The 22,366-nt window shown below is 49.8% G+C and overlaps 2 protein-coding genes across 2 annotated transcripts; one reads left to right on the forward strand and one right to left on the reverse strand.

Moving 5' to 3' along the window:
- Nucleotides 1-12,390: 12,390 nt before the first annotated feature.
- Nucleotides 12,391-14,355, reverse strand: LOC124657570 (replication protein A 32 kDa subunit A-like). Its single transcript, XM_047196098.1, has 7 exons — nucleotides 14,200-14,355; nucleotides 14,021-14,118; nucleotides 13,226-13,267; nucleotides 13,032-13,109; nucleotides 12,859-12,960; nucleotides 12,567-12,635; nucleotides 12,391-12,475 (listed from the first exon to the last, which is right to left on the reverse strand). The coding sequence occupies exons 1-7, from the start codon at nucleotides 14,353-14,355 to the stop codon at nucleotides 12,391-12,393; spliced, it is 630 nt and encodes a 209-aa protein (XP_047052054.1).
- Nucleotides 14,356-15,847: 1,492 nt separating this feature from the next.
- Nucleotides 15,848-17,477, forward strand: LOC124652245 (phytoene synthase 3, chloroplastic-like). Its single transcript, XM_047191266.1, has 5 exons — nucleotides 15,848-16,019; nucleotides 16,110-16,160; nucleotides 16,261-16,672; nucleotides 16,752-16,944; nucleotides 17,079-17,477. Exons 1-5 carry the CDS (start codon nucleotides 15,887-15,889, stop codon nucleotides 17,244-17,246), a joined length of 957 nt encoding a protein of 318 aa, XP_047047222.1. The 5' UTR covers nucleotides 15,848-15,886; the 3' UTR covers nucleotides 17,247-17,477.
- Nucleotides 17,478-22,366: the final 4,889 nt, after the last annotated feature.

The following is a 22,366-nucleotide window of genomic DNA, read 5'->3' on the forward strand; positions in this document are numbered from 1 at the left end:
AAATTGGGACCCGATGCGGATAAGATCCTTGATCATAGGCTGTCAAAGAAGAAGGAAAGAAGGGGAAAAAACTTCGGCATTACACAAAGTAGGGGTCCACAAAAGCAAAATAGAGGAAATATAGATCTCGATAAACTTACATCATCCAAGAGCTGCGAGGAAGAGCTGCCCAATTGAGGAGGAGGCTCAACGATCATTTCAACCCTTGCCCTTTTGGCGAAGGGACAAGGGGGCTTGACGGTGGAGTAGTGGTGACGACGTTTTGTTGAGGAGGCGATGTTTCATCTCCTTCAACAAGCGTGTCTGAAACAAGTACAGTACGTGACGTGCTTGTCCGAGGAGCCACGTCAGTGACTGGTATTTCTTCTTCCTCATCACTAGTGAACAAAAAGTCGACAGTATAAAAAGCAGGACAGTATAAATATTTCGAGTACAAAAAAAAGGAGGGAGAGATAAAATCGACTTACGAGCTGATGAGGGATTCAACATAAGGATCGTAAGCTGACCTCGGATGAGAAGGAACAACTTCTTCAGCCTTAGAAATGCCAGAATCCTCGGCATCAGTCCTTTTCCTTTTGTTCTTGGGAGAGACAGCAGGAGGAAGGGACTCAGTCGATTCACTGGCTTCAGACTCAGCCTCTTTCTCATGAGAAGCCGCAGATTTGTGAGAACCCGCGACTTCACTTTCGGGAATTTGAAGAGCCCTGAGTATCGTCGGCAACGATGGTCATTTCTTCGACCTCTCCACCCTCAGGAAGAGGAGGAAGGGAAGTTATACTAGGATGGTCCTGAAAAAATAGAAACCAAAGAAAAAGTAAAGAGATGACAATACAATGAGATGCAGGAAAAAAAGGCGCAACAAGATAAAAATGCGGAAAGACAAAATACCTTGGGGAGTGGATTGGTGGAGCTGTATGGTTCCACGCGACAAGAAGAAGGAAGCTGGATCTTTGCCCAGGCGAGAAAGTCTTCGAACCAACTTCTCCAAGTCCTTGGTGGAAAGGTCACCGGAGATTCTGTTGGCGTCATTTTTACCAGAGTACGTCCAAAGGGGATTTTTGCGAGCCTGAAGAGGCTGCACTCTAATCCTAAGGAAGTAGGCAGTGATTTGAACACCAGATAGCTCCTTGCCTCGAGTATTTTGAAGCTGACGAATGCGAGACATGAGCGCCTCGTCGCCTTTTCTCTTCTTCGGAAGCTTCGACATCCCGGGAGCGACGGCGCTGAATTTTGGCATTCCGTCGAAGGGAATTATGTTGTGCTCAACGGAGTTGGCGCTTTCTTCGTGAATGTAAAGCCACCTCTTGCGCCATCCTTGGACGGAATCAGGAAACTTGACGTCGAAATAATCGACATCAGTACGAACACAGATAACAACGCCACCTATGTTATAAGTGACGTTGTGGGAGCCATTGCGGCGGATGCAGAAGATGCGTTTCCAAAGAGCCCAATTAGGAGCGACTCCAAGAAAGCATTCGCAAAGGGTGATAAAAATAGAAATGTGAAGGATGGAATTGGGGGTCAGATGATGCAATTGAATCCCATAAACGAAAAGAAGGCCGCGGAGGAAATCATGAATTGGAGGCGAAAGGCCGCGGATAAGATGATCAACAAAACTAACCCGATACTCCATTGGAGGCTTGGGATAGCTTTCTTCACTGGGAAAGCGAATGGCGTTTTCCTTCTTCATCAGGCCAAGCCTTTTCATCAGGTTGGCGTCTTGGTTGGAGATTTTGGATCTCTCCCACTCAAGATCTTCAGCGGCCATCGCGGACTCTGGAGTGCTGTGGCGAGTCAAACGCGCACGCGGTGGCATCCACGGCAGCGGATTGAGCAATGTATGTGAGAGCGGGAAATCGGCGAAGATTGGGCGCGAGGGAAGATTTGCGAAGAGGAACGGGTGAGCGGCGCAAGCGAGGGATGAACGGAGGTTGAAGACAGGTTTATATAAGAATTGGGTGAAGCGAGTGTGCCGTTGGATGAGGAGATCGTGTGGTGAGAATGGATTTTCTAGATTCAAGGGCAAAAAAGTATTTTTCTTGGGATAGGCGTTACCGTACGTGCGCCAGAAAAAGCGGAGGACGTGTGTCCCCCACTTGCACGACGTGTCAACATGGTGGGAACGATGGACCTACAAAGCAGAAAAATATCGACCATTGATAGAGTTGAAGAAAATTTGACAAGGGAAAATATGTCGACAAGAGAAAGGAGAATGGCGACAGGATAAGTTATTTGAATGCATCGGGAGCCTTTGGTCAGAAACAAGTTTTTGCCCAAATGCTCGGGGGCTACTTCGAAAAAAGTAAAATTTCGACAATGGCAAATATAGAAAGTGTTGAGCCTACAGTCAAGCACAAGTTCTTGGCTGTAGTCTCGGGGGCTACTCCCATCAGGAGCGCTGTTCGCGCACCCGACAAATATAAAAAAAAAAAAAAAAAAATAAAGAAAAAAAGAAAGAGAGAAGAAGAAGGAGGAAAGAATATCAAGAGATAATGGCAATATAGCGACAAGGTGGACTAAAATGTTGAGCCTACAACCAAGCACAAGTTCTTGGCTGTAGCCTCGGGGGCTACTCCCATCGGGAACGCTGTTCGCGTGCCCGATGAAATTAACAAAGGAAAAATAGAACAAGCAAGAGGCGTATATTTCGAGTTATCATTAACTCTCCATATACTCCCATCGGGAAAGCAATATAAGTCATATTTGACTCGATAAAATGTGCCATTCCAACAGCCGGAAAAGCACTCGACAATATATTCTCAGAACGCCGAAGTTGCGATCAATTTCTGAATGCCGCAAAATTGCGAAGGTAAGACCCCAGACCTATTCTGCTGGGCGTGGCATCGCCAAAGACTGCGCTCTGCTACTTTTATCCGTATCAACAGATACGAAGAAAAATCCTAACGGACGCGTTAGGTACTCGATAAATTTGACTGGGACTCGACAGAATGGTAAGACCTTAAGCGGCGCTCGTCGAAGTTTACACCGGTATCCCGAAATCATGTCCGGGGACGTGATTTTGAAGTAGGTTTTTGCGGATTGCCACTAGAGCGGTTAACTAGTACACTGATCCGTCGGATGAACTAGCCCCAACTACCAATATCCCTGTACAATATAGAATTTTATGAGAAAAAGTATGAAAGTTAGAGCTTTCGAGTAAAAATAAACGATAGAGATTTTCCACGACTCTATGATTCAAGCAAAATCTCGGGGGCTACTGACATAGGCATCCCAAATGGGCCTGCCTAAATATAGTACCCGGGGTTTATTGAAGGCCCACTACCCGAAGAATAAGAAGACTCGAGAGCCCAAGATGTATTTAAGGAAAAGATAGAGTTGTAATAGGAAGTGTTATTTGTAATGCGGCGGGATGAGTTAGAAACCATCCCGGACTACTGTAATCCTTGTATAGCACGAATCCCTCGGCTCCACCTATATAAAGGGGGGTCGAGGGACGAGAAGATCATCGAATCATTGTCCGCAAACCCTAGTTTTCATATTCGTCGAGTACTTTTCGGCTGAAACCTTCGAGATCTACTTGCCCTCTACTTCTAACTAAACCCTAGCCTACAATCCATAGGCATTGACAAGTTAATCCTTTGTCAATTGGACCTTGCATCTGTGGCTCACCCACAATCCAACGGTCAAGTTGAAAGGGCTAACGGTCTAATATTATCAGGAATCAAGCCACGCCTTGAAGAACCGCTGCGACGAGCAGCTGGAGCTTGGGCTGACGAATTGGACGCTGTCTTGTGGAGTTTGCGAACTACACCTAACAGGTCAACGGGGTTTACCCCATTTTTCCTGGTATACAGATCCGAAGCCGTGATTCCCTCCGACATCATCCACGATTCGCCGCGAGTTTCCGCCTACAATGAAGAAACAACCGACGAGGCCAGACAGCTATCTGTGGACCTGATCGAGGAAGCTCGGAATTTAGCTGACCAGCGCTCCGCCATCTATCGGCGAAGCTCCGACGCTATCACAGTCGTCGAGTTCGGAATCGCTCTTTCATGACAGGAGACCTGGTCCTCCGCCTTCGGCAGGTGAAAGACCATAAGTTGCAGTCCCCACGGGAAGGACCCTTCGTCGTTAGCAAAGTGCTTCATAACGGATCATACTACCTTGTTGATTTCCGAGAGCTGAGGGACAGACCTGCTAATTGGCACCGGAAACGCAAGCGTGAGGATCCGGATGACATCTACGACGAGACAGATCACCCCTGGAACATTGCACAGCTACGTCCTTTCCACACTTAGCGTATTCTTTCCGAGTTATAAACTCTGTAATAGTTATACATGATCAATGAAATAAAGCTTATGGTTCACTCTTCGAGTCTTTTACCTCCTTTACTTATTCATTTTTAGATCATGTGTGTTTTCCGACTAAAACCGCAGAGCTGGATATCTCCGCCTAGGCGTGTATAAAAAGTTGTGATTTTCGAAAATCATCCTTTAGGACGTAAGCTTAAGTTTTCTGATTAAATTGTTATCTGTTGCGAACTCGTGGATTCCTAATAGCGATTTCCGGCACCTATGCTTGGGGGTTTGTTTCCGCGGTTGTTGACGGATTACCATTGGGTTTCGTCGCCGCTGGCGAGCGTCTCCGGCTAAGGTCTTCCGGCTCGCGGAAGGTCAAGCGGGCAAGCCGGAAAACAACAAAATCAGCACTTGCTTTCCGACACAAAACGAAACATGCACATAATATTAAACGATAGCAGGATAAGTGTTTCCGCCCCATGCATAAGTGTTTCGTCCCTAGCTACTTAAGAATTTAAGTTACTTATTACAAACCCACTCCGGGGTCAAAAGTGATGCATCAGTTTTCATGTGTTTCACAGGTTCTCGGAGGACTGCTCTTCATCAGAAGCTATGTAGGCGGAGCCGTCGTCCGAGCCATCGCCTGAGCCGTCGCCGTTGAAGTCGGAGCTTCCCTCGTCATGGTCAGCACTTGACCCGGAGCCTTCCTCGCCACCTTCCTCGGCAGCCTCATCTTCCTCCGGGTCGGAAAAGCCTTCGGGAAGATCATACTTGTTGTACCAGAACGAGTGGTTCACTCGTCCAGCAAAAAGGCGATCAAATCCCATGGCTTCCGAGAGGAGATGTCTCATGGTGGTACCCTTGGGGACTCCGCGTGCGACATCTGCAAATTTCATGGTGGGAAAATGCGCCTTGCAGGTGGCTAGCACGAGGGCAGCGACTCCGCGAGACGAAGACTCCTGCCAATCCTTGACGAGTTCCGGCACATTCCTCATGAGCTTTGTCATTCGGTCAATCACCGTTGTCTTGGCTCTCTTCAAGTTCAGGGATTTGGCAATTCTGCGACATGCTTCGACAAGGTCCTCGATTGAGGTCCGCGCTTATTCATATGCCTCAGTCCTTTTGAGGGTTGATTCTTTGGTCCATTCAAAACCAAGGCTTGCTGCAAAGTAAAAAGGATCAGTTTCTTCCGCGGACAGAGTCAATTTTGAGGAAGCCGGACTTAAAACAATAACAAAAAGGGTACTTACGGAAGATCATCTTGTCAATGGCCTCCGCCTCCGCCTCCTGGCTCTTGTTTTTGGCCGCCAGGGTGGTCACCCTGTGATGGCTCTTCTTGAGTTTTTCAGCCAGCTCCGCCATTTCGCGGGAATGTTTCTCCGAGAGCTCCTTCTTCTCTTTGGTTTCTTTCTCGGAGGATTCTTTCAAGAAGCTCTTCAGAGTTTCATTCTCCGCCTCCAATACTTGGACCTTGGCGGATAAGGCGTCGATGGTGGGGCGTTTGTCAGTTTCTTCTGAAGACAGAAAATCCCACAAGTTATGTGTTATGATTGTTCATACAGTACAAATTTGCGCAGCTCGGATTTCTCACCTTTCAAACGGGTCTCCAGGCGGAGCACAGCTTGTCGACTATTCTCAGCAGCCTGGCGCAGCCCTTCTATCTCCGTCATCTGCTCTAGCACATGAACGCGCAGGTCTTCGTGCAGCTTCCGCGTGCTCTGAGACGCAAAGAGGATTTAGCCGGAAATTCAAAATTCTGGGGGCTGGCGAGGAGTTCAAAGTTTTGGATCGAGAAAATTTTAAATTTCCGTCTAAGACAATTATTGAGAGAAGTATCGGCTAATACATGTTACACGGAAAAATGTCTGAACCAATGCTTGGGGGCTAGTGTTACCTGGCGCACCTCCTTATGCTTAGAGAAGAAGATCTTGAGGTCACTCTCGAGGTCGGAGAGCTCCTTTATTTACGTATGCACGAGTGCCCCCACACCTTCTCCATCATTTCGGAAACTTTCGCATGGCGTTGGGAAAGGGTAAGCTTTTGCAGAGACGGATTAGGTTGAGGGTCAGCTTGAAGCGTGCTTGTAGCATGAATCAGCTGCACTTTCTGCTCATAATGCTCAGGTGTAGGTTCGGCGGAGGTGGCAGTCGGTTGCTCAGGCGGAGGCGTAGATGAAGATGCGCCCTTCCCGGAACCACCGTGGCCAATCGGATCTTCAGGAAGGTCGTCGATATTAATAACGTCCTTGGGATCCGGCTTGGTGGCAGAGGAAGCCTTGGGCGGTACTTCGACTTCTGGTGTGACTGGTATGGAAGCCGGAGACGGCTTTGTCCTCTTCTTGGGGGCTTTAGGGGCTTTGGGAGGCTGGCTTCCGGAACTTCTGTCACGAAAATAAAGGAGCGTTACGATTAAGTATATACTGATTCACGATGGCGGAATGATTTTCCTTCGGAAATTTGGCACCTACCCGGAAGGTCTGAAAAACTGGTGGATTTCTGGCTGAGCTCGGTTGCTCGTGTCGATGAGTTTGAGGCGCTTTTTCTCCGCCTCCGCCTTGCGAGTTGCCGCGGTGCTGAGCACGTCGCGGGCACGTTTGGCTGAAGGACTGGAGGGGGCAGCCCTTTTCCTCTTGGGCGGGTGCGATGCTTCAGGGGCTTCCGCCTCCGATGCGGCCTCCGGGTCAGTAGTGCCCGTGTGAGGAACCCGGAGGAGAGTTCCGAGATCGCCTTCCTCGAGGGCTTCGAGCTTTGTTGCAGAGCCAGTATTCAGTCAAGTTGCAGGATACAAATAAAATAACAAGTTAAGGCGCGATAACATACCGCGGTGCCGGAGCCGTTGGTGTGGATGTCCTTGTTGCACACGTGAACGTGGAGATCACGTTGGATCTTGATCAACAGTCGGATCCGCTTGTCGATGGCATCGGCGGAGAGGTTGTCCTTGGACGCGCGCATAGGGTCGTCGCGTCCCGTGTACTGGAACATCAGGCGGTCCCTGTGTTGTAGAGGTTGGATCCGCTTGGTAAACCAGGACATGGTAAGGTCCTTCCCCGTCAAACCCTCCTCTGTCAGCTTGCAGATCCGTCTAACCATTCGAGTCAGCCGAGGCGACTCGGAGAGATGAGGACATTGTGTCCAGGCTGGATTCTCGCCGCGGGGGCTGTTCTTGAAGGGTGGCAGCACCTTCTCGCTCGGCGGCTCGGAGACGTCCTTCAGATAGAAGAAACCCCCTGACCAGTATCGCGCGGATTCGTGGCGATCGGTTGGAGGGTAGACGCGGCCGGGGCGGAGCATGAAAGTGATTGATCCGCAGGTAGCCAGATCGGAAGCTTTGGGGATCTTCTCCTTTTTCATGGAAAAGTAGTACTGAAATAGAGGAAGGTCAGGAGCTACCCGGAGATGGCCCTCGCAGAGTGTCACGTGGTTGCTGATTGCTAAAACAGAGTTTGGGAAAATATTGTGGGGCTGGAGCCCATAAGTCTTCAAGATTTCAGAAAAGAAGCCAGATGGCGGAAAGGAGAATCCGCGCTCCACTAGTGCCTTCGTTATCACCATTTCTCCGTCTTTGGGAGCTGGAGTAGGGGCGCCCGGCAGTGTCCGCCAGGATCCGGGTTTAATAAAGCCCTCCGCCTCGAGGTTGGAGAGCTTTGCGTCGGTGGTAGTGCAGGGCCACCACTTTCCTTTAGACTCATTGTCTCGTTGACGAGCCTTGGATTTCTTGGCTGCCTCTTCCGCCTTCTTTTCCATTCGCTCTGCGCCCGCGATGTCTTCCGGGTTAGCATAGGTGCCCTCGATGTTCTTGCCGGAATCCTTTGTGGGCTCCAGTTGAACTGGGACGAGTGGAGGAGGGGCGGAGGAGATAGGCGTTGCCATGATGGGCTCGGAGGACGGAGGCGGAGTCGCAGAAGACATCTGAAGAAAAGAAGAACGGTGGCGGAGAACGTAATGTTAGCCGGATCCATGTCATCTTCCTAAACGTCATCTCTATCAACTACGGCGAAAGACTAAAGCTCGAGAACTCACCGTAATGGATTTCGCGGTGGTCGGAGTCGCCGGCGGCGAGGATTTCGCGCGGTGGCTCGTCGAAGTTAAGAACTCGATGAACTGCACGGTGGTGAGATCACTCCGGCGAAACTCCGGCGAGTTTTCCGGTAGACTCCGGCACGGCGGCGGGAGAGCTCGTGGGCGGCGCTTTGCTGAGAGGTGAAAGAGGGGGTGAATGAGGAGTTAGGGTTGACGGTGGATATTTATAGGCCGGAGGGACGAGATTCGTGCTCCGCATCCTGTGGTCGGAACACAAGCGTCGCGCCGTTGGATGTGTGACACGTGTCCAAAACCCTAAACGGTAAAAATGGCTAAGGATAAGTTACCGCGCAAATCGTGCGAAAATGGCGCCAGAATTGGCGGAACCGTTTGAGTCTCTTAAGATTCCGGGTAAGCGGCGCGAAGATAAGAAGTTCTCATTCGAAGCAGGGGAACCCGGAAACATATTCGAATCGGCGATGGATGAAGTCCCGCAGAGTGGGAGCATTTTCCGACTAGAGGTTGGGAAAAGAAGAAAATGTGAAGTTGGAGTTCTTCAAGTTTCTCCGCATTACTGACATTGTCGGAGACCATGATGGACTAGCAAGGCGGAAGCGACGAGGCGAAACTCGGAGAACTCCGGGGCCATCTGTTGTGGGTATACTTCATGGGTGTACCATCGACAGTGCCTAGATCCGGCAAGCCCGGGTGGCCCACAGACGGTGATGAGGCATGTGGCCCATCGGGCGGCCCAGTTGCTGTTGATCATGAAGGAAGAAGTCGGGCCCAGGATCAGTAAGCCAGATCCGTACCGACATTAGGAGGAACCCGGATCCGGGGAGGCCTATGAGGAACCCGGATCCAGTACGACGTATATGGAAGACGGATCCGCGGTGTACACGGCAAGACATTGTACCGTAGTTAGGCTATCTGTAATCCGGCTAGGACTCTCCATGTAAACCCTAGATCCGTGCGCCTTTATAAGCCGGATCCTGGGAGCCCTGGAGGCACAACGACAACTCATTGTAACAACGCGAAAGCGCCCAGATAATTCCAGACAAGCAGCAGTAGGCACTGTCATCGTGCAGGTGTTCCGAAGCTGGGTAACTCGCGTACCACCGTCCCGTGTGCACTCCGCCCTATGGCCCCTACTTCTTCTCCCCCTCGTGAGGATCCCTCCTCCGTGGTACCGTCGATTAGGCAACGACAATTGCAGAGGCAGAACTTCCTCGGAACCGCTCGAATTGACAACCCGCGACGCTTCCCGTGAACAAGTCCTAGAAAAATGAAGGGGAAAAGTGAGGAATCAACGGGGACGAAGCAATTAGTTGGACGAAAACGTGTTTTAATCGCGCGGGAAGCAACAATGGAGGCAAACACCAACGCAAATCATCGGCGGTGCCCCGGATTTGTACCACCGCGGCGTTCAAAAGCGGCGGAAAAAACCCTAGGGTTTGGGGGAGAGCAGCAGAGGATGCAGTCCTAGACGAGGAAGAGCTAGGAAACTCACCGGAGGAAGCGGAGGAACACGTCGTCTTCTCCGGCGGCAGCAACCGTCGGCGGCGCGCGGATTCGCTCCGCTGTCGCCAACCTCTCCACCACGAAGAGCCCACGAGCCTCGGACACGAACCGGCCGTCTCGACCAGGTGGTGGGTGGGATGCAGCAAATCCGGGATGGAGTAACGCCCTATACGAGAAGTGGGTGACGTGGCGCAATATCAGCCGACGATGCAACCCCTACCGGACAACGCTCCACCAGGAGGTTAGGATCATTTTCCTTTTCTATATTCACGTACTATAGGAAGTTTAACAGAAAAATATTATTTTTGTGGCCAGTGTAAAAGAAAAAACTTTAACACTCCAAAATAACTTTTAACGAGACATTATTTGTTTTTTTTACATAGTGCACACAAAATATGTTTTTCGTGCCAAACTTTTGCGAACTAACATAGAATGTGAGTGTGCACACTCAGGATTTTATTTCGAAACATTTTAACATTTTAAAATAAATTTATAATACACTTTTTTTATAATAGGTGCATCTAGACCTATGAGCTAAAACACCATGTTCGAGATCAACACACTTCCCCCTCACCGCTATCCCTCATCTAAAGTGTCTTTGAATGGCGCCCCGAGTTGACCGGGCCTCCGACGGCCGCTCCGCCGGATTAGTCAGCCAGAGTTGGTCTTCGGTGGACGCTGGAGTAGTTTAGGTGTAGATCTAGGTGTTTTTCTTGTTTTGTCGTGGTTTTGGCGTTTGCCTCGTACTGAGATGGAGCTCTGGATCTCTGCCAGATCCTGGGCATGGTAGGGTTACTGCTGCGTCTGGTTCGGCTCCCCGGTCGGAGCTGGCCAAGGAGCGAAGTGACCCCATCTTCTTCAATAAACTCTTGGTGGTGGATCTCTGCTTGGTGCTTGGATATGGTAAGATCTCGATGTTCTTCTAGGCGGCGAGGAGGAGAACATGAAGATCTTGGCGGTTTCCCTTCCACTCTCGATCGGCCTTGGTGGCGAGGGAGAGTCCAGGAGCAAGCAGCCGTTCTTCACTCATGTGACAATGTCCAAGTTCTCCAGTGAGTTTGGTCTGATCCGGTGGATCTCCATTTCGCTGTCTTCTCTGTCTCTTGCCGTGGAGGCGATGGGAGAGATGGCGATGTAGCTCCGACCTCCTTCAGATTTTTCTCGCCGCTTCTAGACTGGCAACGGCGACCTCGTCTCTTCATCAACTACTGCGACGACCTCTTGTGCAGCTGGATTTATGGTGACCTACAAAATCCAATCTAGCTTGCTTCTCGGGAGGCGCGACCGTTTCTTTTGCTTCTGCAGGCTTCGCCGGATCTGCTCGTTGCCCCTCCTTCAATCTCCGGCGGGAGGCCCTTGTCACCTTGCCCGTCGACGACAAGGATGTGGCCGGCGATGGTGGCAAATGCATCGCCGACGAGGTCGGGATTGGCAGGAGGACCTAATGGCGTTGTGAATTTTATTCTAGGGTTCCTTTTGCAAATCGAAGGAAAGAAAAATAAAGCGTACGTTAAAGAGAAGGGAGTTCTGCTCTGCTGGGCCTTGGTGAAAAGTGGCCGTAACACAACGCACGAGCAGCGACGCAGGCAGCGGCGAGAAGATGAGGCTGCTGGGCAGGCACGTCGCCCCGAGGCAGATCGCGCTCTTCGCCGCCGGGTAGGTACGCGCGCGGCGCCGCCGACCTCCCCGCCGGCGCCACCGTCCTCTCTCTATCTATCTTCTCGACGGTGTGACGCGCGGTGTTGGTTAATCAATTTAACGTCGGTGGTGTCTCCGATTCAGCAGGCTGGTGTTCTTCGGGGCGACGACGTACGACATGCACCGGTCGATCAAGAACAACGACCGGCCGCCGACGAGGGAGCAGGTGGAGGCGCTCCAGGCCTACATCGACTCCAGGAAGAACTAACACATCAGCATAAGACATCGATCACCTGCTAAGCGCTGTCCTGTGCTCTGATTCCCGTGCGGTATTTGTTATGTTCCGTGAACTGAATCCCCTTGCGATGAACATGGATGGAATTTGGCATCGCCAGGTGTTCGACGCTATATTCGATTGAGGAGGAATTGAGCGTGTGCAGACTGCAGTGTAAACAGGTTTGTGATTTGTAAAAGGTTTAGCGTGGTCTGTAATTAGTAGCAAGACGGATCTCGGCCTTCATCCTGCTATTTATCGCCCTGACCGATCTTCGCTCTACAGAATACTCTGCTTTCATCCTGCTATTTATCGCCCTGACTGATCTTCGCTCTACAGAATACTCTGCTTTTACGTTGTTATTCTGTTTTCATTTCCAACAAAACAAGAGCGTAGTGATGGTAATGATGATGGGAAATTGCGATATTGATGCTTAAGCGGGTTTGAGTGATAACTAGCTACTTTTGTGATTAGAAAAATTGCTATATGATAATTCGTGATTACGGTAGCACAAAACAACCCAAAATCTCATCTGATTGTGCAAAACGACCATGTCACCCACGCTGATCATAGTTTCCCTAGATGAAGCACACCACATTAAGCTTGTTCTACATTTGGGCCAAGGGCTATCTGAACAGGTAAGGATGGATGCTAGCAAACAACAACACCCGTTGCAAACTCAGTCGATGTATGCTGACTTGTAGTGGAAGTCATCAATCGTGGAGAAGATGTGCCCATAATCGACATGAAAATTGATAGCATCCCTACATAGCAGAGATGAAAATTAGCCCGCGAGAATACATTGCGTATAAGCATGGGCATGGGCATGTGTGCGAGAGAGAAAGAGAAGCTTACACTATCTTGCTTACTGGTAGTCCGAGTCGCTTGGCGATTTCATCAATATGCACACCATGATCACTCTCACTGTCAAGTAAATCTAGTTGTTAGAAATAAAATATTTGAAGAAAATGCTAGAGATTAATTACAAGAAATGAAGTTTCTACTTATTATGGGTCATAACCAACACTTCTTCTATTTAATAGCAAACTCAGGGCAAGTACTATAGCATCAGATTTTGATGACGATGAAGTATCCAGGTTTTTTTTTTCATATAAGGCAAGGGGAGGACGGTTGCTGTGCAACTTACGATGGTTCACTGAAAACATTCAGCACCTGCGTATACAAATCAGTCACCGATCCATTTGTTCCGCTGGTCATCAGCGGGACCTCATTGTAATCAGTTACAGGCCTGAAATGGAAGAAAAGTACATAAATTTCATTGCATCAGTGGAACATAATATTTTGCAAGAACAAAAATACCTGACACAGAAAGCAGTAGCACGCTTCTTGTCCTTGAGTCCCTTGAGGGTACCGATGACGGAAACATACATACCATTCCTTAATGAACAGGCACAAGAAAAGGGTGATCATCCTTCTAACAGGAAGGTGGTAAACAAACAAATGAAGCTAGTGCACGCATGGCAAGCATAAATGAGGTTACAACTGAGACGTACTGAATAGCATCGGTTTCAGCAGAATCTGCAGCATCATTCACCCTGCAAGACATATCAAATTGACAAAGATGTAATACTGATACCTATTGCTGACAGCAGATAATACCATGCATGATTAGCCACTAAGCTCTTGTCTGAACAGTGGGATGGTGTTGCAAGTGCTGAACTCATGAATACCAAAAACATGTTCTTGTGCCGCAAATAAAACTAAGTTACGGTTGGTAGCAGAAACTATCAAATATCATTGGCCACAATGCCATCAGCCCAATCATAGGGTGGCAAGGTGATGAGACTACTGACAGCACTTAAGATATTTTATTCCCAAAGACCACAAAACTGTGCTGATATCTCACTATTGACAAGTAAAAAACCAATAACCCTCCATTCCAATTTAATCGACATGATTTCTTCCACTCACTTAAGAATTTCGTACTATGCTCACGTTGATTAAATCAGAACCGGGGGAGTAGATGATGCTTAACCACCATTTCATAATAAATAAAAAATTGAAGTGTTTTACAGTAATATATCACCCCACTTTCTATCAAATGGTTAATTGATCAGAGATGGTAAAATAGTTGCAGAGTTCTCATTACCGAATTGCAAATAGTGTGAGAACAATTCTAGGGCAAACTAAACTTGCAAATTTGAGAAATCTAGTACACGGAACATCCAGCTAATCTAGTATGGAAGATCCAGCAAACCTAGTATGGCATGACAGCTGAATCACAACTGCCTAGAACTGCACACCCTACACTACGTTTGGAACATACGGCCATAGAAGAACTCTCTCACCATCTGATGAAGTCGATGCGGCCAGTGCCGTCGTCAATTGTGAACGTCACGTCCGTCGCCCTCTCGGCCTTCCCGCTCACCATCCCCACGACCCTAATCTGCACACGTCCAACCCAACGCATATCAGAAACCCAAAATCGGCCGAACACGGAGAGGGAGGAGAGGGGGAGATTCCGTACTTTGGACGTATCGACGCCGTCAACGACGAAGGGCACGCCCTCCTCGTCGGCGCCGGTCAGCTGCGCGGCCGCGATCTGCTTCACGGTCAGAGGCGTCGTGCTCGAGGGCGTGAACTGCGAGGGGGAGAAGGCGCCGGTCTGGCTCGAGAACACCATGGCTGATGCTCTCCTCGGTCTGTTCCGCCCTGATCGGCGATCCGATTGTTCTCGCAGCGGCGGCGGCGGATTTGGTGTCTGGCGGCGATGGATCGGAGAGGTGGGGAGGCAGAAAAATGGCGGGATTTGGGGGAGAGCTCGGGATATGGCGGGATATGTCCCAGTTCCAAGTCCATATCTTGTTGGGCCATGCCAGTAGGTAAAGATTTTCAAGCGGAAGGAGTATTTTTCTGTCAGTACCCAGTTGAAGGCCCACGCAGTAGCCCATGCAGCTCCACAACAGTTTTGTTTTTCGCTGGTCTCATTTTTTGCAGGAAAGAAAAAAAATCGCAAAATAAAAAGAAATAACAATTGGAGATGGGAGGTATCGATCCCCCTGCCTCTTTACATGCATGTTAAGTGCTCTACCATTTGAGAGTGCTGCTACACGTACGACAAAATTCGTCCGATTTGTGTACGATGTAAAACATGCATCGTTGATTGCAGGCCTGGGAAAAATCTCCGCGGACCAGCTGCACACATCGTACCAAAGTCGGATGGGTTTTATCGTACATGAAGCAATTCCGTCCAACTAATAAGCCGGATGGCTTATGGAAGAAGCTCGGGAGGAGGCAACTTATTTTTAAACTCGAAAAATAAATGGGCCCTAATTAGGTTTGCGGAGGAGCACTTGAGAAATTTTGTTGCTAGACCAGAAGCTTCACCAAAATAAGTAGAGATAGCCTTGCAAAAGTTTGGATGTCACTTGCAAAAGTTTTTCTCCATACTTTCTATGTAATAGCCTATTCTGCATAAATTTTGAACACATCTAAGATCTTTTTTTCTTCCTCCCAAGCGGTGACTGAGTTTTACCATAGGAATTCTATCGTCTAAAGTTTTTGTTTGAAATAAAAGTGGGATGAATGTGAATCAAGCTGGAAGAATCCTTTTGCCCACCTGACACGTGGTCACAGTCACAGTCACACGACTCGACGCATTACAAAAGGGCAACCACGTTAGTAGCAGCGACCAACGGAGCACAGACAGCATCACGTACACTGAGCGTGGCTAGCTTAGCTAAGCTCGTGAAGATTTTGTCGCCTGCTTCAGTCTTCGGAACTCGCGATCTTGGAGCTCGCCGGCCGTGTCGTTAACCGAGCTGAGACTACTCGCCACACCTGATCAAAGCTAGTGAAACTTGTGCTGCTCGATCGATCCGTCGTCGTTTCTTGCTTCTCCACTCAGCACGCGCACGTCGCGCGCCATGCTGTCCACCGCCCGCACGACGTGGTCGCCGGCGTGCGCTGGCCGGCGCGGGCCGTGCTCTGACGCGTCGAGGCGTCCGGCGGTCTTCCTGCCTGGCGGTGTCCACGCTCCGTGGCCGCGCTCTCACTCTGTGGCAGCGCGCGTCGCCAGCTCCTCGACCAACCCCGTAGGCTGCCTCGAGGTGGCCGCGCCGTGGAGTGGCATCGGGCGGCCCGCGCAGCCGATCATGGACATCGACCTCGCTGCCCCGGCCGTTTCGTCCGAGGAGAGGGTGCGTCAGCTAGTGATGAAGCAGGCGGGTCTTGCAGCGGCCGCCGCGGCGAGGACGCCCCTCGCCGGGCGGCACGCCGGCGCGCTGGACGTGGCGTTCGACCGCTGCGGCGCGGTGTGCAAGGAGTACGCCAAGACGTTCTACCTCGGTAAGACACTCAAACAACATTTTTACAAGAACGAGTTCTAGTTAATTACCAGAAGGAATTCATGTGAAAAATATGTTGATGTCCTTGCAGCGACGCAGCTGATGACGCCGGAGAGGAGGCGCGCGATCTGGGCGATTTACGGTAAGATCGATCAACCGACGTTACGACCGGCCGGCGACCTGTCGACGGATGCCACCGATATCATCTAATCTAACTGATGGCGATCACGACGATCGACCAGTGTGGTGCAGGAGGACGGACGAGCTGGTGGACGGCCCGAACGCGGCGCACACGTCGGCGCTGGCGCTGGATCGGTGGGAGTCGCGCCTCGAGGACGTCTTCGCGGGCCGTCCCTACGACATGCTCGACGCCGCGCTGGCCGACGCCGTCGCCGCGTTCCCCGCCGTCAACGCCCGGCCGTTCCGGGACATGATCGAGGGGATGCGCATGGACCTCGCCCGGTCCCGCTACGCCACCTTCGACGACCTCTACCTCTACTGCTACCGCGTGGCCGGCACCGTCGGGCTCATGACCGTCCCCATCATGGGCGTGTCCCCGGACTCCTGGGCCGACCTCGGGACGGTGTACGCCGGCGCGCTCGCGCTCGGCGTCGCCAACCAGCTCACCAACATCCTCCGAGACGTCGGCGAGGAGTATGTGTTGACTGTGCTCCGAGCTTCAGAATCCACATGTTCTTTCTTGCAGCTTATCTCTGATGCCAATGTTGTGCAGTGCGAGGAGGGGCAGGATCTACCTGCCGCAGGACGAGCTCGCCATGGCCGGCATCTCCGAGGCTGACATCTTCGCTGGCCGTGTCACCAACGAGTGGAGGGCCTTCATGAAGGGCCAGATCGCGAGGGCGAGGGCCTACTTCCGGCAGGCCGAGCAGGGCGCCGCGGAGCTCAACCAGGAGAGCCGATGGCCGGTGCGACAGTCTATACAACCCATGAAAACTCTCTCTTCAGTCACCTGAAAAAATTACTCGAGAACCCATGTAATAACCTTTTGAGTATCTGACAGTCTATACAACCCATGAAATCTTTCAGCAATGTTTTGCAGGTGTGGGCATCTCTGCTTCTGTACCGGCAGATCCTGGACGAGATCGAGGCGAACGACTATGACAACTTCACCAAGAGGGCCTACGTTCCCAAGGCCAAGAAGCTGGCGGCGCTGCCCAAAGCTTACTTCAAATCACTCAGACCTCCTCCTTCTCAGAGGCACTCATAGTCTTCTCCAGCCCTAACAGTAACAGGGACCAATCACTAGGTAGATCAGCCTGGTCTAATTAGTGTTATTAGTGAACATATACAGTACTCCTGTATTAGGTAGCAGTGATGTACAGTTCATAATTCCAGGCTGGTAAGGACACACATGACCTGTGCGTGTGGTGTTGCTGTTGGAAAATTGTGAGTTCCTGGAATGTACAAAGTGCTGCAGATGAATTGCATATATGTTACAGACGAATGTGTAGTGAAAGTGGAATAAAAACAGATAAGTGGTGTGGTTAAGTGGGTGTCTAGGGCCTGCATCATGTTGTTGCTCATTATTCAGTCTACTCAAAGAAGTTGATAGTTCACTACTACAGCGTCAACAGTAACGAGATCAGCTTCTCAAAAAAAAAGTAACCGAGATCAGTCACTATGTAGATCAACCTAGACTATTGCATACACAGCAGCTATGCACAGTGCAGATCTAAGGCTGGTCGGGAGACGCATGATCTATGTTGGTGTTGCTGTAATAACCTTTTGAGTTTCTGCAGTGTACAAAATGTGATGACAAATTATGTGTATGTCAGATATATGCTGCATATCTTGGGATTTGAATTACATCATGTTGGCACCCATTATTTTAGTCTACTCTATCTGAAAATAGCAGTGATTGTATTTGAGATGCTGCTCTCATCAGCATAATTGTTAGGTTTGGTTGCCCGGAGAGATCTCGTGCCCATGAGTCGGCATAGCAGTTTTAAAAATGGAACAAGCACAGGTGGCATCGTTAGGTGATGCAATGATCATAGCATAAGTTCACCGCAATCTTGAACTCAACTGCTTATCTTAAATTTATAAATTTCCTCATTGTTAAGCAAAGAAGAAACTATATTTTGCCACTCTTCAAGTTTAATATTATCGAGCTTAATATGATATGGCCACACTCGTCTTTTGCCGCTTGGGCTAGATGAGTCGCCTGCTCATGTGGTGTGTGGTCTTAGGACCGGTGTGTTGCGCTGTTTTGTGTGATTTTCAGCCAGTTTTCTCATTAATTGACATATTTATCTCTTCTTCATAAAAAAAGAGCAGAGCTCTTGCCAGTTGCTCCAAAAAAAACAATATGACCGCAACAGACATACCATCTCAAGTCCCATCAAATAGGGGTGTAGTGCCATGGACCCATGACACCCCTACAAATACTTGCACCCCTCTTCCAAAGGAGACACGTGTGACCATACACAGGAGATTCACACACCCACAAGTTCACACCATCCTTCACAACCATGGAGAGACCCCTCTTAAGTGTATAACCATACTCCACGCACATGGATTCTCCTTTAGCATTTCCGCGTCAGTTGGCCACTTCATCCATTGTACCATTTGAGCACTATAAACGCTCGGTTAATACATAACACAACAAATGAAGTAGGGCTTTTATCAGCAACCATCCGGAGCCCAGTATAACTCATGTGTGTCTAACGTAATTGGCCCATATGGTATCGGTCACAAGCTCCACCTATATACAAATCTACGACTGGAAATCAAAACCAAAGAGTATGTATTAGCTCCATAATACTAACAAGTCTATATGTGTGTGCGTAAATTAGCAAGTCCGCACTATGCACAAGCTAATGTACGTATCTCAGATAGTAGGAGTGTCTCACACCTTATAATATTTGATTTTTTGTCTTTTTGTTGAATATGCACTATATTTATGACAATAAATGCGTAATGTCTAAACTTTTGGTGACATTCTACTTTAACTTATCTCAGGTAAGAGCAAGTACAATAGAGTCCAGTCAGCTGACTATAAGACATTAAATAATATATTTTAGATGAGTTGGAGGAGAGAGAAGAGGAGAGAGAAGGGAGGTGGGCTACTATGCAATAGCCAGCTCTTGCACGTGCTCCTAGGCACCTTGTGAGAGTGAAAGGTGGGCCATATATTAGTAAAGTACTACATTCTTATAGCCAACTATTGTATATGTTAGCTATATGATGACTACAAATGATATGACCTCTTGTTATAGCCAACAGTTGGCTATACTATTGGAATTGCTCTAAAGAGCCAATCCGAGAACCAACCTGAGGTTGGGTGGTTAGGAGGGTGGTTGTACCCCCAGCCCACCAGAGTTCAGACCCCAGGTTTGACATCTGTGTGTCTCATAAAGGCGGAATATTCTTTCAGTGGGAGGCGACGTTCCCGTCGACAGCGAGGCGCCTGTGGTGACTTCGTCAATTTCAAGATCCAATCTGCCGGCTCAGTCTTGCGGAGGTGCTCATAGGGGTAGGGTGTGCGTGTGTGCGTTCATAGGGGTGACTGTATGCGCGTGTATGTGAGCGCCTGCGTTTGTACTGTGTTTCTCAAAAAAAAAGGTAAAGAGCCAATCCTCAACGACAACCCCATTCTCGCTGGTTATCATAACATAATCACATGGGTAAGCCTTCGTGATGCATTCCTTATTTAGTTTGATTAATGGGTCTCTACAATATGCCATTGACAAATAAATTTGAAATGTTGTAAAACAGTATTTTGGGAACGCTCAACACCCAATAGGGTTGGCGTAGGGTTTATATTTATAGGGTACATATGTACAATGTTACAGATACAATACACAGAAGCTATACGTATAAACACAGTCTAACACCCTCCCTCAATCTTAACTCTGTTATCTAACATCTAACAAGTTAAGATTGCGCCTACAGCCTTGAAACAAAGGTAAGGACACTGGCTTTGTGAAGATGTCAGCAAGTTGATCCTTGGAGGAGATAAACCTGATCTGCAGAAGCTTCCGTGCAACACGTTCCCTCACAAAATGATAGTCAACTTCGATGTGCTTTGTCCGGGCATGGAACACAGGATTAGATGACAGATACGTTGCCCCAATGTTGTCACACCAAAGAACATGAGGCCGAGCTTGCGGGATGCGCAACTCCCGCAACAAAGACTGCACCCAGATAAGTTCAGCAGTGGCATTAGCCACGGCTTTGTACTCAGCTTCAGTACTGCTCCGAGACACTGTAGCTTGCTTGCGAGCACTCCAGGCGATCAAATTAGGCCCAAAGAATACTGCATATCCCCCCGTGGATCGCCTGCCATCAGGACTACCAACCCAGTCCGCATCAGAGAACGCAGACAGCAGAGCTGAAGGAGCAGAACGAAGGCGAAGTCCGAAGGACGGTGTATGACGAATATAGCGCAGAATGCGCTTCACATCAGCCCAATGAGGATCTCTGGGTGAGTGCAAATACTGACAGACGCGGTTAACCGCATAAGAGATATCTGGCCTGGTAATGGTGAGATACTGAAGACCTCCAACAACACTGCGATACTCTGTCGCATCCTCAGAAGACAGTAGCGCACCATCAGCAGCTATAAGAACATCGGAGGTAGACATAGGTGTCACAGCAGCTTTACAGTCAAGCATACCAGCACGACGAAGCAAGTCCTGGGAGTACTTCTTCTGAGTGAGAGATAGTCCAGTATCATCATGAGTCACCTCAAGACCAAGGAAATAGTGCAGTTTCCCCAAGTCTTTCACAGCAAAGGTAGCCCCAAGCGAAGCTACAAGACGATCAGTGGCAGTAGCAGAGGAGCTGACCAAGATAATATCGTCGACATAGACCAAGAGATACATAGTGACCTCTGGACGCTGAAGCAGAAACAGTGATGTGTCTGCTGTGGAGGGAACAAAACCGTGAGCACGAAGAGCAGCTCCAAGGCGTGCATGCCAGGCACGAGGAGCTTGTTTGAGACCATACAAGGCCTTCACCAAGCGACACAAGTGATCAGGACGAGAGGGATCAGCAAACCCAGGTGGCTGACGCATATATACCTCCTCATCAAGAACTCCATAAAGGAAAGCATTCTGCACATCCAGTTGGCGAAGAGTCCAACCGCGAGTGACAGCCACAGAAAGCAGAATACGAATGGTAGTCGGCTTAACCACAGGACTGAATGTATCCTCATAATCAATGCCATAGCGCTGTTTGAACCATTTCGCCACCAAGCGAGCCTTATATCGCTCAATAGTCCCATCGGCATGCCTCTTCACCTTCAATACCCATTTGCAGTCAATAACATTGATACCTGTCCGTGGCGGAACGAGAGACCATGTATTATTCTTGAGAAGAGCCTGATACTCAAGGTCCATAGCCTGGCGCCAATGAGGAATCTGCATGGCTGCAGAGTAATCACGAGGCTCAGCAGTAGGATCAGCAACAGCTTGAGACAGACACGCGGCGAGCCAAGCAACAGTCCCATCAGTGCGCTCCTTGGGGCGAGAGATGCCACTCCGACTACGAGTGTGTGGTCGAGAGGGCACAGGGGCAGGCACAGTCGACGGAGGATCCGTGGTCACAGGCGGAGAAGGAACCGGCGACACAGTCGCAGGTGACATGGGCACAGGCGACAGGAGCGACTGGGCGCTCGGCGGCCCAGGCGGCGAGGCAGACGGCCCAGCGGGGGAGGCGGGCGGCGAGACGATAGGCGTCACCTGAGGCGACCCAGGCATGGACGACGGCCCAGGCGGGGGCGATGCGGGGCGCGACCCGGCGAGCGGTGAGAGCGTGCCGGGCGAAGCTGCTTGCTAAGGCCAATGAGCGGGAAGCGGCACGGCGATCGAGGGCGCTGCATGGGCCATGCATGGCACTGTTTGATCGACGTGAACAGTGGGAGCGGAAGAGACCACAGGAGGATCATCCAGAAGCTCAAGTCGCGCACCTCGTCCAACACCTGCACCATGGTTAGGAAGCAAAACAGGAGCATATGCAACATCATCAAATTGACCAGGCAAGGTAGGAGTAGACACCAAAGGCTGGGTAGTGGGAGGTGGAGGGACTGAAGGAGCAAACGGAAATAGGTTTTCATCAAAGACAACATCACGGGAGATATAGACACGATTGGATGGAATGTGGAGACACTTGTACCCTTTATGCATGGAACTATAGCCGAGGAAAACACAATGTTTGGAACGAAACTCCAGTTTGCGACTGTTGTAGGGGCGTAGGTGTGGCCAACACGCACAGCCAAATACTTTGAGGAAGGTATAGTCGGGGGGGGGGGGCTCATGAAACAATAGCTCAACAGGTGTTTTCATATTAAGGAGTCTAGTGGGGAGCCTGTTAATGAGGAAACGG

The sequence above is a fragment of the Lolium rigidum genome, chromosome 5 (assembly GCF_022539505.1).
Source record: "Lolium rigidum isolate FL_2022 chromosome 5, APGP_CSIRO_Lrig_0.1, whole genome shotgun sequence".
Taxonomy (NCBI): domain Eukaryota; kingdom Viridiplantae; phylum Streptophyta; class Magnoliopsida; order Poales; family Poaceae; genus Lolium; species Lolium rigidum.

Bases quoted from the DNA above. Each gene is read 5' to 3' on its own strand.
- LOC124657570 (XM_047196098.1), bottom strand. From the start codon at position 14,355: ATGGTGTTCTCGAGCCAGACCGGCGCCTTCTCCCCCTCGCAGTTCACG. The intron at 12,961-13,031 runs GTATTTTTGTTC...CTTCCATTTCAG, and splicing joins GCTACTGCTTTCTGTGTCAG to GCCTGTAACTGATTACAATG. The intron at 12,476-12,566 runs GTAAGCTTCTCT...TCTGCTATGTAG, and splicing joins CTACCAGTAAGCAAGATAGT to GGATGCTATCAATTTTCATG.
- LOC124652245 (XM_047191266.1), top strand. From the start codon at position 15,887: ATGAAGCAGGCGGGTCTTGCAGCGGCCGCCGCGGCGAGGACGCCCCTC. The intron at 16,020-16,109 runs GTAAGACACTCA...ATGTCCTTGCAG, and splicing joins CGCCAAGACGTTCTACCTCG to CGACGCAGCTGATGACGCCG. The intron at 16,673-16,751 runs GTATGTGTTGAC...AATGTTGTGCAG, and splicing joins CTCCGAGACGTCGGCGAGGA to TGCGAGGAGGGGCAGGATCT.